The sequence below is a fragment of the Hyperoodon ampullatus genome (assembly GCF_949752795.1).
Source record: "Hyperoodon ampullatus genome assembly, chromosome: X".
Lineage (NCBI taxonomy): Eukaryota > Metazoa > Chordata > Mammalia > Artiodactyla > Ziphiidae > Hyperoodon > Hyperoodon ampullatus.
In genome coordinates this window covers 35,275,503-35,291,413 of record NC_136913.1, presented here as the reverse complement: position 1 = coordinate 35,291,413, position 15,911 = coordinate 35,275,503, and the positions used below count along the sequence as shown (strand labels likewise).

The 15,911-nt window shown below is 41.1% G+C and overlaps 1 protein-coding gene across 3 annotated transcripts in view; it reads left to right on the top strand.

The window, feature by feature from the left end:
* SRPX (sushi repeat containing protein X-linked) overlaps window positions 1-15,911 on the top strand; it is a gene marked incomplete at both ends in the record, with an annotated part of 109,486 nt that overhangs the window by 75,872 nt on the left and 17,703 nt on the right. For all 3 annotated transcript variants that reach the window (XM_079727440.1, XM_079727441.1, XM_079727439.1), the window contains 2 exons: window positions 17-196; window positions 1,880-2,013. In XM_079727440.1, coding sequence (XP_079583566.1) covers window positions 17-196; window positions 1,880-2,013 — 314 coding nt within the window. The remainder of the gene's footprint in view (window positions 1-16; window positions 197-1,879; window positions 2,014-15,911) is intronic.

Below are 15,911 nucleotides of genomic sequence, written 5' to 3'. Positions count from 1 at the left end.
CTTGTGTCCCACACAGTCAGACGCTGCGGCAAACTCAACGCCCCGGAGAACGGCTACATGAAGTGCTCTAGCGACGGCGATAATTACGGGGCCACCTGTGAATTCTCCTGCATCGGAGGCTACGAGCTCCAGGGGAGCCCTGCCCGAGTGTGTCAGTCCAACCTGGCCTGGTCTGGCACAGAGCCCACCTGTGCAGGTACGAGGGCAGCCCTTTCTCCAGCCAGCAGCAGACCCTGAAGACCCTTGGGCCCAGATTTCCAGTACAGGGAGGAGGGAGGGCTTCGTTCTGTATATCGTGAAAGGTTCGGTGCCAGCCGTCTTCATAGGATGGGTGAAAACAGTCCTCGAATCCCTGGGCAGCCCACCTCACCTGCCCTCCTCCTGTGCCTCTGCCTGTCTTCTGATTTCTCTCTCACGTCCTGTAAGGAGGAAGCTGGAGGTGGGAGCCCAGAGCCCATTATGAATCAGCACAGTCTGTACCCTTGTTCCTCCCTTCTACAAATGTAAGGATCTTTTTTACAAAGCCGGTACACTACTGCACACAGATGATAGAAAGCCTGCTTTGCAGCACTGGCTGGAAAGTCCCGCAGACCTTGGGCGTTTGGAATCTTTCCTCCTAATGTCAAATGAGGAGTATAATACTTTGCCCACTCCTGGAGTGGTTTTAAGTATTAAATGAGGTCGTCTATTCAACAGTGGAATTGAGCGGGGCCTGGCACAGGGTAAACTCTCAATACCTGTCAGCTGTTATTACTGAGGAACAAAACTTGGGCTGGGTAGTGATCCTAGTGTGAAATTTGGACTAGCCAGAAAATTCCAGACATGTCTTTTATTTCTATACTTCACTGTTTTCTCGTTTCCTGGTACTTTCTCATCTTTAGGCTTTCCCTTTAATCCCAGCCATTCAGAGTTAGCTGAGAGACAGAGACACACAGACACATACATCATCAGCTAAATGCCTGAGGCTCTTCAATTTCATACATCAAAGTACAAAGAACATCCCTCTTTCCTTCCCTGTCTCATTTCCTGAGGCAGGAGAGGAATGCCCATCCCCCAGGCCTAGCAAAAATACCCACATCCTCATCCCCAGAACCTGTGAATATATTACCTTACGTAGCAGAAGGGACTTTGAAGATGTAATTAAGTTAAGGATTTTGAGATGGGGAGAAGGGCGTGGATTATCCAGGTGGGCTCAATGGAATCACAAGCGTCCTTATAAGAGGGAGGCAGACGTGCTCTCAGAGTCAGAGAAGAAGATGAGGGAAGCGGAGGTTAGAGAGGAGAGAGGCTGGAAGATGCGATGCTGCTGGCTTTGAAGGTAGGGGAAAGGCTACGAGCCAACAACCTTGACTTTACTCCCAGTGAAACCCGTCCCAAACTTCGGACCGCCAGGATTGTAAGAGAATGTGTGTTTGTTAAGCCACGGGGATTGTGGTGACGAGTGATAGTAGCAAGAGGAAACTGACACACTTCCCCGCTCCCCAGCCCAGGGCTCCTTGGGACCACCTCCCGAATAAACTAATATTTCTAGTTGAATCTTTATCTCAGGGGTTACTTCTTCTTTTTTTTTTTTTTTTTTTTTGTGGTATGTGGGCCTCTCACTGTTGTGGCCTCTCCCGTTGCGGAGCACAGGCTCGGGACGCGCAGGCTCAGCGGCCATGGCTCACGGGCCCAGCCGCTCCGCGGCATGTGGGATCTTTCCGGACCGGGGCACGAACCTGCGTTCTCTGCATCGGCAGGCGGACTCTCAACCACTGCGCCACCAGGGAAGCCCCAGGGGTTACTTCTTACACATGTGGTTCTGTGTCTCATCACAGGCTGTGTTGAGACACAGAACCAGTAGAGAGTTTCTGACCTGTCTGGCCATTTCTGATTACAGCCATGAATGTCAATGTCGGCGTCCGAACAGCAGCTGCGCTTCTGGATCAGTTTTATGAGAAAAGAAGACTGCTCATCGTGTCCACGCCCACAGCCCGAAACCTCCTCTACCGGCTGCAGCTGGGGATGCTGCAGGTGAGTCCTTGCGGCAGGGCTTAGGCGGGAGGGAGACCTCTGAACAGGAAGGGCCCAGTCATTTTATTAAAAGCAAAGGCCAGATTCAGTGCCTAATCCATTTCCCGTGGGCTTCAGGAACCAGCACTTCAGAACTCCCACCCTTCATTTCTGGCTCTGGGGCATAACCTAATTAACACTGACTCCCCAGAGCTAACCCAGTCGTTTTCCAACTAATGAGGTTTGGTTGTCTTCACTAATAAGCCTAATTGACATGCTGTCCAGGTTCAGCCAAAGAACTAATTGTCTTTGCTGAACCCGTCCAGGATATGCCTGCGAAGGAGGCGATCAAGCAGTTGTTGGCCCTAAAGGCTGGCTCAAGGGGTGAGAGGGGTCTAGGAGCCCTCAGGCCCCACATCCTGCTGCAGGGAGCTTCCCCAGCTCTCACAGAGCTCCTCAGAGAGGGATAACCATCCTTTAGAGAAGCGGTTCTCCAGGTGTGCTCTGTGGACCAGCAGCATCAGCATGACCTGGGAGCTTGTTAAAAATGCAAATTCTCAATCCCCATCCCAGATCTGCTGGATCAGAAACTACATTTTAACAAGACCTTCAGGTGATTCAAACTACATTTTAACAAGGCCTTCAGGTGATTCCTAAGAACTTCAAAGTTTGATGGGGGGAGCTTTTCTAGGGAATGTGCCCTTTTTAGCTGTGTAAGTTTTGTAGCTACAGAATGAGGCAACCAGTGTCTTTTGGGGAAAAAACCAAACAAGCTAGAAACTGAAAGGATTGAATTAGAACTTGTTTGATTTCTGTCCTGAAGCGCGTTGTCAATAAGAGTGGCCAGTCTGATTTAATGCTAAAGAGGTAGGATGTTATACTGGGTCATGGACGTGGTGCTGCACATTTTTGGAGGAATGTTTCACTCAGGTATTACAGTGAATAGAACTAGGTTTTTAGAACAATCTTGGTTTAATCAAAGGCTACACTTTAACTTCTCATTTCAGCATTAAGACAATGAATAATGATAAATCTGTTTATTCTCCCCATGTACTTGGACTTCCCATGAACTCTGAAGAGCCATATAAAACATTTTGGGCTCCTTTGATAGGAACCCAATTCATCTCGTCTTTAACCCCAATCCCTGCCACCTGACCTCCACCTTGTGTCGCCTCATCCAGCTAGGGAGTTGCTCTTTGGTTAGCACAAGCCCGCACCACTCCATTGTGTGGGAAATTGGCCTTGCAGGCTCTATTTCACAACATACGTTTCCTGACCTCTTCTTTCCCTCTCTCTTTTTTTTTTCTTTTGGCTGCATTGGAAATTCGTTGCTGCATGCGGGCTTTTCTCTAGTTGTGGTGAACAGGGGCTACTCTTTGTTGCAGTGCGTGGGCTTCTCATTGTGGTAGCTTCTCTTCTTGCGGAGCACGGCCTTTAGGCACGCGGGCTTCAGTAGTTGCAGCATGCAGGCTCAGTAGTTGGGGCATGCAGGCCCTAGAGCATGTAGGCTTCAGTAGTTGTGTGTGGGCTCAGTAGTTGTGGTGTGTGGGCTCAGTAGTTGTGGTGCGTGGGCTCAGTAGTTAATGGTGCATGGGTTCTAGCAGTTGTGGCTCGAGGGCTCTAGAGCGCAGGCTCACTAGTTGTGGTGCATGGGCTTAGTTGCTCTGCGGCATGTGGGATCTTCCTGGCCCAGGGACCTAACCCGTGTCCCCTGCACTGGCAGGCGGATTCCCAACCACTGTGCCACCAGGGAAGTCCCCTGACCTCTTCTTAGTTCCATGGAAAAATGAAAAAGCCAGACAACTTGCTTTTCCTCTATTTGGCAAACTATGGCTTTTGTAAGTAAAATTTTATTGAAGCACAGCCAAGGCTCATTCATTTGTGCATTCTCTATGGCTGTTTTAGCACCACAAAGGCACCGTTGAGTGGCTAGGACAGAGACCATCCAGCCCCATGAAACCTAACATCTTTACTATCTGGCCCTTTACGGAAAATGTTGGCTGACCCCTGCCCTAGTCTATCCCATTCCTTCAGGTACTTGCTAAATTACTAATGAATTAGTTGGATAAGATATTTGCTATCAAGGTGTTTATATGTGACCCCACCCCCAACATATTTACATTGGCATTTTAAGCAGAGCCTTCAAGGAAAGGATTGGCTTATGTGATTCAGTTAGAATAATAAAAATGTATATTTCTACCTTTTCTAACTTGCCTACCAATTCTGTCACCCCAGAGATATTTCAGTGGAACTGTAATAAAAACTTGGTGTTCTAATAACTCAGCAGTTTAAAATTTCTTTTCCCATTTAGTCATATTCATCTTAAATTACTTTTTTGTTCCCTTACTGCCATTGGCATTCCTGATGAGACTTCCTGGCATATGGTTGAGTGGGTCACGTTCCCGAGGCTCTTGCCAAGGGCCAGCTCTGGGGGCTGGAACATTTTCTTTTTTAAAAAATTGAGGTAGGGCTTCCCTGGTGGCGCAGTGGTTGAGAGTCCGCCTGCCGATGCAGGGGACACGGGTTTGTGCCCTGGTTGGGGAGGATCCCACATGCCACGGATCGGCTGGGCCCGTGAGCCATGGCCACTGTGCCTGCGCGTCCGGAGCCTGTGCTCCGCAATGGGAGAGGCCACAACAGTGAGAGGCCTGCGTACCACACACAAAAAAATAATAAATAAAAAAAATAAAAATTGAGGTATGATTGACATAGCATTAGTTTCAGGTGTACAACATAACGATTCAATACTTGTATATATTGCAAAACGATCACCACAGTAGTCCATTTAACACCCATCACCATACCTAGTGGCGAAAATTTTTTTTCTCATGATGAGAACTTTCAGGATCCACTCCCCTAGCTACTTTCAAGTATACAGTACAGTAGTATTAACAAGAGTCACCAAGCTGTATATTGCGTCCCCATAATTTTTCCATTTTATCACTGGAAATTGTACCTTTTGACCCTCTTCACCCATTTTTGCCCAACCCCCAGCCCCCACCTCAGGAAAACACCAATCTGTTCTCTATATCCATGAGCTCAGTGTTTTTCTTTTTTTATTTTAAGATTCTACACATAAGAGAGATCATATGATATTTACCATTTCCTCTTACTTCACTTAACATAATGCCCTCAAGGTCCATCCATGTTTCAGATGGCATTTTTTCACTCTTTTTTGTGGCTAAATAATGTTCCATTCTACCTGTCACATGTTTCTCACCCATTCTTCCATCAGTGGACATTGAGGTTGTTTGCATAGCTTGGCTATTGTAAATAATGCTGCAGAGAACATGGGGGTGCTTATATCTTTTCAAGTTAGTGTTTTTCTTTGGATAAATACCCAGCAGTGGAATTGCTGGATCATATGGTAGTTGTATTTTTAATTTTCTGAGCACCCTCCATACTGTTCTCCATAGTGTCTGTACCAGTTTACACTCCCACCAACAGTACACAAGCTCCATCCATGTAGAGCAGCAGTGCTGACTGTTATGTGTCTTTTTGACGATGGCCATCCTAATAGGCATGAGGTGATACCTCATGATTTTGATTTGCATTTTTCTAATGACTAGTGATGTTGAGCATCTTTTCATGTATCTGTTGGCCTTTCATATATCTTCTTTGGAGAAATGTCTATTAAGGTCTTTTGCCCATTTTTAAATTAGAGTATGAATTTATTTGCTATTGAGTTGTATGAGTTCTTTAGATATTTTGGATATTAACCCCTTATCAGATAAATGGTTTGCAATTTTTCCCCCATTTTGTAGGTTGTCTTTTCAGGTGTTGATAGTTTCTTTTACTGTGCAGAAGCTTCTTAGTTTGATATAATCCCACTTGTTTGTTTTCTTCATTTTGTTGCTAGTGCTTAAGGTGTTATATCCAAAAATCATTGCCAAGACCTATATCAAGGAGCTTTTTTTCCTGTTTTTTCATCTAGGAATTTCATGGTTTCAGATCTTACATTTAAGTCTCTAATCCACTTCAAACTCCTTTTTATAAGTAGTATAAGATAGGGGCTTTCTTTCATTTTTTTACATGTGAATATCCAGTTTTTTCAGCACCAGTTATTAAAGAGACTGTCTTTTCTCCATTGAATATTCCTGGCTCTTTTGTCAAATGTTAGTTGACTGTATAAGCTTGGGTTTATTTCTTGGCTCTCAATTTTGTTCCATTTAATGTTTTGTTTGTTTTTAGGCCAGTACTATACTGTTTGAATTACCATAATATAGCTTGAAATCAGAAAGTGTGAGGCCTCCTGCTTTGTTCTATTCTCTAAGGATGGCTAGGTTATTTAGGGGTCTTTTGTGGTTCTCTACAAACTTTAGGATTGTTCTTTTTTTTCCCTACTTATGTAAAAATGCCATTAGAATCTTTTGGCTTTTCACCACCGAGTATGATGTAAGCTGTGGGAGGTACCTTCTTTCTCTACCAGAGTTTTTTTTAATCATGAACAGAAGTTGTATTTTGTCAAATGCTTTTCCTCCATATATTGAGATGGTTTTTTTCATTCTATTAATCTGATGTATCACATTGATTTGTGTATGTTGAGCCATCCTTGCATCCTAAGTATAATTCCACTTGGTCATGCTGAATTATTCTTTTAATATGCTGTTGAATTCAGTTTGCTAGTATTTTGAGAGTTTTTGCTTCTATATTAATCAGGGTTATGGATCTGTATTTTTCTGATAGTGTCCTTTTCTGGCACTGGTGTCAGGGTAATGCTGACCTCATAAAATGAGTTTGGAAGTGTTTCCTCCATTTCTATTTTTTTGGCAGAGTTTGAGGATTAGTGTTAATTCTTCTTTAAATGTTTGGCAAAATTCACTAGTGAAGCTATCCGGTCCTGGGCTTTTCTTCACTGGGAGACTTTTGATTACTGATTTAATCACCTTACTAGTAATTGGTCTATTTAGACTTTCTATTCCTTCATGATTCACTCTTGATAGTTTGTATGTTTCTAAGAATTTTTCCACTTCTTCTAGGTTGTCCAGTTTACTGGTGTAGAGCTGTTCATGATAGCTTCTTATGAACTTTGTATTTCTGTTGTATCAGCTGTAATGTCTTCTTTGTCATGTATAATTTTGTTGATTTGAATTCTTTTTTCCTTGGTTAGTCTAGCTAAAGGATTGTCAATTTTGTTTATCTTTTCAAAGAACCAACTCTTAGTTTGGTTAATGTTTTCTATTGTTTTTCTGTTCTCAATTTCATTTATTTCTTCTCTAATTATTATTTCCCTCCTCTTGCTAATAACTTTGGGCTCAGTTTCTTTTTCTAGCTCCTTAAGGCATAGTTAGGTTGTTTATTTGGGAAATTTCTTGCTTTTTAATGTTGGTTTTTATTGTTGTGCATTTCCCTCTTATAATTACTTTTGCTGTATCCCATAAGTTTTCATATGTTGTTTCTCCACTTTTTGTCTCAAGATACTTTATTGCCCCTTTAATTTCTTCTTTGATCCATATGTTATTCAGGAGAATGTTGTTTAATTTCCATGTATTCATGAATTTCCAGTTTCCTCTTGTTACTGATTTCTAGTTTCATACTGATGTGGTCAGAGAAAATACTTGGTATGATTTCAGTCTTCTTGAATTTTCTAAGACTTATTTTGTGACCTAACATATGGTCTGTCCTAGAAAATGTTTTGTGTGCACTTGAGAAGAATGTGTTTTCTGCTGATGTTGGTTAGGATATTCTGTGAATGTCTGTTAGTTATATTTGGTCTATAGTGTTGTTCAAATTTGCTCTTACCTTATTGATTTCTCTGTCTGGATGATCTATCCATTGTTGAAAGTGGGGTGTTAAAGTCCCCAACTATTACTGTATTGCTGTTTACTTCTTTTATTTAGCTCTATTAGTTTTTGCTTTATGTATTGATATTTCAGTTTTCCAATGTTGGGCACATCAATAATTATAATCTTTATAACTTCATGATATATTGATCCCTTTATCATTATAAAATCACCTTCTTTGTCTCCTTTTACCATTTTAAAAATTAAAGCCTATTTTGTCTGATTTAACTACCTCTGACTTTTTTTAGTTATTTGCTTAAAATATTTTTCCATCTATTTACTCTGCCTATGTGTGTCTTGAAGGCTAAAGTCATTCCTGTAGGCAGCATATCATTGAATCTTTTTTAAAAAAAATCCATTTAGCTATTCTGTTTCTCGTTTGGAGAACTGAATCTGTTTACATTTAAAGTAATTATTGATAAAGACTTATGCCATTTTGTTAATTATTTTCTGGTTGTTTTCTAGATCCATTTTTCCTTCTTATCCTGCTTTCTTTTATTGTGTTGTGATATTCTGAGGTATTAATATGCTTTGACTTTATCATATTCTTTGTAATTCAGGTTTATCACTTGTTACCATGAGGCTTACATTCTAAAAAATCTTAAAACACACTATTTTAAACTAATACCACCTTAACTTCAATAAAGTCTTAAGCTTTATACTTTAACTTCTCCTCCCTTCACATTTTAGGTTATTGATGTTACAATTTACATATTTTTAATATTGTGTACCTAATAAATTACTGTAGTTTTAGTTATTTTTACCATTTTTTTTTACTAAGTTACCTTATCTTTAAAAAAATTATTTTATATTGGAGTAAAGTTGATTTAAAATGTGCTAGTTTCAGGTGTACAGCAAAGTAATTTAGTTATACATGTATCTATTCATTTTCAAATTCTTTTCCCATTTAGGTTATTATAGAATATTGAGCAGAGTTTCCTGTGCTATACAGTAGGTCCTTGTTGGTTATCTACTTTAAATATATCAGTGTGTACCTGTCAATCCCAAACTTCTACTCTATCCCTCCCCCGCTACTGTTCCTCCCTGGTAACCATAAGTTCATTCTCTAAGTCTCTGAGTCTGTATCTATTTTGTAAATAAGTTCATTTGTATCATTTTTTTTAGATCGCGTATGTTAGCAATATCATATGATATTTGTCTTTCTCTGTCTGACTTACTTTACTAGGTATGATAATCTCCAGGTCCCTCCATGTTAGTGCAAATACCATTATTTCTTTCTTTTTAATGGCTGAATAATATTCCATTGCATATATGTACCTCATCTTCTTAATCCATTCATCTGTCGATGGACATTTAGGTTCCTTCCATGTCTTGGCTATTGTAAACAGAGCTGCAATGAACATTGGGGTGCATGTATTCTTTTGAACCATGTTTTTCTCCAGTTATATGCCCAGGAGTGGGATTTCAGGATCATATGGTAGCTCTATTTTTAGTTTTTTCCCCCCTTATTTATTTATTTGTTTATTTATTTATTTGTTTATTTATTTATTTATTTATGGCTGTGTTGGGTCTTCGTTGCTGTGTGTGGGCTTTCTCTAGTTGCAGTGAGCGGGGGCTATTCTTTGTTGCAGTGTGTAGGCTTCTCATTGTTGTGGCTTCTCTTGTTGCAGAGCACAGGCTCTGGGCACGAGGGCTTCAGTAGTTGTGGCATGTGGGCTCAGTATTTGTGGCTCACGGGCTCTAGAGTGCAGGCTCAGTAGTTGTGCACGTGCTTAGTTGCTCTGCAGCATGTGGGATCTTCCTGGGCCAGGGCTCGAACCCGTGTCCCCTGCATTGACAGGTGGATTCTTAACCACTGTGCCACCAGGGAAGGGAAGCCCCTACTTTTCGTTTTCTAAGGAACTCCATACTTGAAGTTCTCCATAGTGGCTGTACCAATTTTACATTCCCACCAACAGTGTAAGAGGGTTCCCTTTTCTCCACACCCTCTCCAGCATTTATTGTTTGTACACTTTTTGATAATGGCTATTCTGACTGGTGTGAGGTGATATCTCATTGTAGTTTTGATTTGCATTTCTCTAATAGTTAGTGATGTTGAGCATCTTTTCATATGCTTCTTGGCCATCTGTATGTCTTCTTTGGGGAAATGTCTATTTAGGTCTTCTGCCCATTTTTGATTGGGTTGTTTGTTTGATATTGAGCTGCATGAACTGTTCATAAATTTTGGAGATTAATCCCTTGCAGATTGCATTGCTTGCAAATGTTTTCTCCAATTCTGTGGGTTCTTTTTGTTTGTTTCCTTTGCTGCGCAAAAGCTTTTGAATTTAATTAGGTTCCATTTGTTTATTTTTATTTTTATTTCTATCACTGTGGGAGACAGATAGAAAAAAATATTGCTGCAATTTATGTCAAAGAGTGTTCTTCCTGTTTTCCTCTAAGAGTTTTATGGTATCTGGTCTTACATTTAGGTCTTTAGTCCTTTTTAATTTTATTTTTGTGTATGGTATTAAATAATGTTCTAATTTCATTTTTTTTTTTTACATGTAGCTGTCCAGTTTTCCCAGCACCATTTATTGAACAGACTGTCTTCTCCATTGTATAGTCTTGCCTCCTTTGTCGTAGATTAATTGACCGTAGGTGCATGGGTTTATTTCTGGGCTTTCTATACTGTTCAATGTATCTATATGTCTGTTTTTGTGCCAGTACCATACTATTTTGATGACTGTAGCCTTGTAGTATATAGTCTGAAATTAGGGAACCTGATTCCTCCAGCTCCATTTTTCTTTCTCAAGATTGCTTTGCCTATTCAGGGTCTTTTGTGTCTTCACACAAATTTTGAGATTTTTTTTGGTTCTAATTCTGTGAAAAATCCCATTGGTAATTTGATAGGGATTGCACTGAATCTGTAGATTGCTTTGGTTAGTATAGTAAATTTTTAAAAATTATATAGTTATTTATTTATTTTTGGCTGCATTGGGCCTTCATTGCTGCCTGCGGGCTTTCTCTAGTTGCGGTGAGCGGGGGCTACTCTTCATTGCGGTGCATGGGCTTCTCATTGCGGTGGCTTCTCTTGTTGCGGAGCACAGGCTCTAGGCACACGGGCTTCAGTAGTTGTGGCACACAACTCGAACCTGTTGTGGTTAGTTGCTCCCCGGCATGTGGGATCTTCCTGGACCAGGGCTCGAACCCGTGTCCCCTGCACTGGCAGGTGGATTCTTAACCAGTGTGCCACCAGGGAAGCCCTAGTATAGTAATTTTGACAATATTATTTCTTCTAATCCAAGAACATGGTACATCTTTCCAACTGTTTGTGTCATCTTTTTTTTTTTTTTTTTTTTGCGGTACGCGGGCCTCTCACTGTTGTGGCCTCTCCCGTTGTGGAGCACAGGCTCCAGATGCGCAGGCTCAGCAGCCATGGCTCACGGGCCTAGCCGCTCGCAGCATGTGGGATCTTCCCGGACCGGGGCATGAACCCGTGTCCCCTGCATCGGCAGGCGGACTCTCAACCACTGCACCAGCAGGGAAGCCCTGTTTGTGTCATATTTAATTTCTTTCATCAGCATCTTATAGTTTCCAGAGTACAGGTCTTCTGCCTCCTTAGGTAGGTTTATTCCTAGGTATTTTATTTTTCTTGATGTGATAAGTGGGATTGTTGCTTTAATTTCTCTTTCTGATATTTCATTGTTAGTGTATAGAAATGCAACAGACTTCTGTGTATTAATTTTGTACCCTGCAACTTTACTGAATTCATTGATGAGCTCTAGTAGTTTTCTGGTAGTGTCTTTAGGATTTTCTATGTATAGTATCATGTCATCTGCAAACAGTGACAGTCTTCTTTTCCAGTTTGGATTGTTTTTATTTTTCTTCTCTGATTGCTGTGACTAGGACTTCCAAGTCTATGTTGAATAAAAGTGGCAAGAGTGGGCATCCTTGTCTTGTTCCTGATCTTAGAGGAAATGCTTTCAGCTTTTCATCATTGAGTATGATGTTAGCTACAGGTTTGTCATATATGGCCTTTATTATGTTGAGGTAGGTTCCCTCTATGCCTACTTTCTGGAGAGTTTTTTTTTTTTATCATAAATGGTGTTGAATTTTGTCAAAAGCTTTTCCTGCATCTATTGAGATGATCTTATGATTTTTAATTCTTCAAATTGTTGATGTGGTGTATCACACTGATTGATTTGAGGATGTTGAAAAATCCTTGCATACCTGGGATAAATCCCCCTTGATCATTGTGCACAATCCTTGTAATGTATTATTAGATTTGGTTTCCTAGTATTTTATTGAGGATTTTTGTGTCTATGTTCATCAGTGATATTGGCCTGTTATTTTGTGTGTATGTGTGTTATCTTTGTCTATTTTTGTCTAGTTTTGGTATCAGTGTGATGGTGGCCTCATAGAATGAGTTTGGGAGTGTTCCTACTTCTGCAGTTTTTTTGGGAATAGTTGCAGAAGGATAGGTGTTAAGTCTTCTCTAAATGTTTGATAAAATTCATCTGTGAAGCCAGCTGGTCCTGCACTTTGGTTGTTGGGAGTTTTTAAATCACAGTTTCAATTTCATTACTTGTGGTTGGTCTCTTCGTATTTTCTATTCCTGGTTCAGTCTTGGGAGGTTGTACCTTTCTAAGAATTTGTCCATTTCTTCCAGGTTGTCCATTTTATTGGCATAGAGTTGCTCATAGTAGTCTCTTAGGATGCTTTGTATGTCTGTGGGGTCCATTGTAACTTTTTCATTTCTGATTGTATTGATTTGGGCCCTCTCCCTTTTTTTACTTGATGAATCTGGCTAAAGTCTTATCAATTTTGTTTGTCTTTTCAAAGAACCAGCTTTTAGTTTCATTGAACTTTTCTATTGTTTTCTTCATCTCTGTTTCATTTATTTCTGCTCTGATTTTTGATTTCTTTCCTTCTGCTAACTTTGGGTTTTTATGTTCTTCTTTCTCTGTAGTGGCTTTAGGTGTAAGGTTAGGTTGTTTATTTGAGATGTTTCTTCTTTCCTGAGGTAAGATTGTATTGCTGTAAACTTCCCGCTTAGAACTGCTTTTGCTGAGTCCTGTAGGTTTTGGATCATTGTGCTTTCATGTGTCTCCAGGTGTTTTTTAATTTCCTCTTTGATTTCTTCAGTGATCCATTGGTTGTTTAATAGCATATTGTTTAGCCTCCATATGTTTGTGTTTTTTATAGTTTTTCCTCACATTGTGGTTGGAAAATACGCTTGATATGTTGTCAATTTTCTTTGAATTTACCGAGGCTTAGTTTGTGGCCCAGCATGTGATCAGTCCTGGAGATTGTTCCATGTGCACTTGAGAAGAACATGTATTCTGCTGCTTTTGTATGGAATGCTCTATAAATATTAATAAAGTCCATCTGGTCTAATATGTCATTTAAGGCCTGTGTACCTTATTGATTTTCTGTCTGGATGATCAGTCCATTGGTGAAAATGGTATGTTGAAGTCCCCCATGATTATTGTTACTGTCAATTTCTCCTTTTATGACTGTTAGTATTTGCCTTATATATGAGGTGCTCCTATGTTGGGTGCATATATATTTATAATTCTTATATCTTTTTCTTGGATTGATCCCTTGATCATTATGTAGTGTCCTTCTTTGTCTCTTGTAACAGTCTTTATTTTAAAGTGTATTTTGTCTGATATGAGTATTGCTACTCCAGCTTTCTTTTGATTTGCATTTGCATGGAATACCTTTTTACATCCTCTCACTTTCAGTCTGTATGTGTCCCTAGATCTGAAGGGGGTCTCTTGCAGACAGCATATATGCGGGTCTTGGTTTTGGATCCATTCAACTAGTCTGTCTTTTGGTTGGAGCATTTAATCTGTTTATGTTTAAGGTAATTATTGATATGTATGTTCCTTATTGCCATTTTCTTAATTGTTTTGGATTTTTTTTTTGTAGGTATTTTTTCTTCTCTTCTTTTGTTCTATGATCTTGTGATCTGTATATTTTCAGTTTGTGGTTCCCATGAAGTTTTGATACAGCAGTCTATATATAAACAAGATTGTTTTAAGTTGCTCCTCTTTTAATTTCAAATGCATTTCCAGTATCCTGCATTTGTGCTCTCCTCTTCTCACAATTGCTGGTTTTGATATATTTGTGTGTATGATTTCCTACCTTTACTGTATGCTTGCCTTTACCAGTGAGCTTTTCCATTCGTAGTTTTCTTGTTTCTAATTGTGGCCTTTTCTTTTCTGCCTAGAGAAGTTCCTTTGGCATTTGTTGCAAACCTGGTCTGGTGGTGCTGAATTCTCGTAGCTTTTGCTTGTTTGTAAAGCTTTTGATTTCTCCAAATCTGAATGAGATCCATGCTGGGTAGAGTAATCTTGGTTGTAGGTTCTTCCCTTTCAGCACTTTAAATATATCATGCCACTCACTTCTGGCCTGCAGAGTTTCTGCTGAAAAATTAGCTGATAACCTTATGGGGATTCCCTTGTATGTTATTTGTTGCTTTTCCCTTGTTGCTTTTAATGTTCTTTCTTTGTCTTTACTTTTTGTCCATTTGATTACTATGTGTCTTGGCGTGTTCCTCCTTGGGTTTATCCTGCCTGGGACTCTCTTCACTTCCTGGACTTGGGTGACTGTTTCCTTTCCCATGTTAGGGAAGTTTTCAGCTATTATCTCTCTCTTTTTTTTTTTTTTTTTAGAAGATGTTGGGGGTAGGAGTTTATTAATTAATTTATTTATTTTTGCTTGTTGGGTCTTTGTTTCTTTGCGAGGGCTTTCTCTAGTTGTGGCAAGCGGGGGCCACTCTTCATCACGGTGCACGGGCCTCTCACTATCGCGGCCTCTCTTGTTGCGGAGCACAGGCTCCAGACACGCAGGCTCAGTAGTTGTGGCCTAGTTGCTCTGCGGCATGTGGGATCCTCCCAGACCAGGGCTCGAACCCGTGTCCCCTGCATTAGCAGGCAGATTCTCAACCACTGCACCACCAGGGAAGCCCCAGCTATTATCTCTTTAAATATTTTTCTCAGGTCCTTTCTCTCTCTCTTCTCCTTCTGGGACTTCAATAATGCGAATGTTGGAGCGTTTAATGTTGTTTGGCCTGAGGTGTCCCAGCACTGGAGCCTACAGGCTGTTGTGTGGGGCCAGGTCTTGATGAGAAAATGGCGTCCTCCATGAGGGCTCATGCCAATGAGTACATCCCAGAACTACTGCTACCAGTGTCTTTGTCCTCGCAGTGAGCCGCAGCTGCCCCCTCCCACCCCCACCTCTACAGGAGACCCTGCAGTACTAGCAGGTACATCTGGCCCAGTCTCTTATGAGATCACTGCTTTTTCACCTGTGTCCTGGTGAGCATGAGACCTCGTGTGTGCCCTCCAAGAGTAGAGTTTCTGTTTCCCGCCAGTCCTGTGGAATTCCTGTGATCAAACATCACTGGCCTTCAAATCTAGATTCTCTGGGGGCTCCTCCTCCCATTGTCAGACCCCCTGGCTGGGGAGCCTGATGTGGGACTCAGAACTTTCACTCCTGTGGGAGAACTTCTGTTGTATAATTATTTTCCAGTTTGTGGTTCACCCATCCAGTGGGTATGGGATTTGATTGTGCCCCTCCTACCATCTTGTTGGGGCTTTGTCTTTGGATGTAGGGTATCTTTTTGGGTAGGTTCCAGTGTTTTGTTTTCGTTTTTAATTTATTTTTGCTACATTTGGTCTTTGTTGCTGTGTGTGGGCTTTCTCTAGTTGCAGGCGGGGGTTACTCTTCGTTGCGGTGTGCAGGCTTCTCATTGCGGTGGCTTCTCGTTGCCGAGCACAGGCTTTAGTAGTTGCGGCATGTGGGCTCAGTAGTTGTGGCTTGTGGGTTCTAGAGCACAGGCTCAGTAGTTGTGGCATACGGGCTCAGTTGCTCTGTGGCATGTGGGATCTTCCTGGACCAGGGCTCGAACCCCTGTCCCCTGCATTGGCAGGTGGATTCTTAACCACTGCGCCACCAGGGAAGTCCCTTCAGCATATTTTTTGTTGATGGTTGTTCAGCAGTTAGTTGAGATTTTGGTGTTTTTGTAAGAAGGGGTGAGCTCATGTTCCCCTACTCTGCCATCTTGTCTCCATTGACCATGTTTGTTTTGTAACTTTTAAACTAGAGCTGTAAGTGAATTACATACCACTATTACCATATTACAGAATCCAAGTTTGACTATATTTTCCATAGCAGTGAGTTTTACAC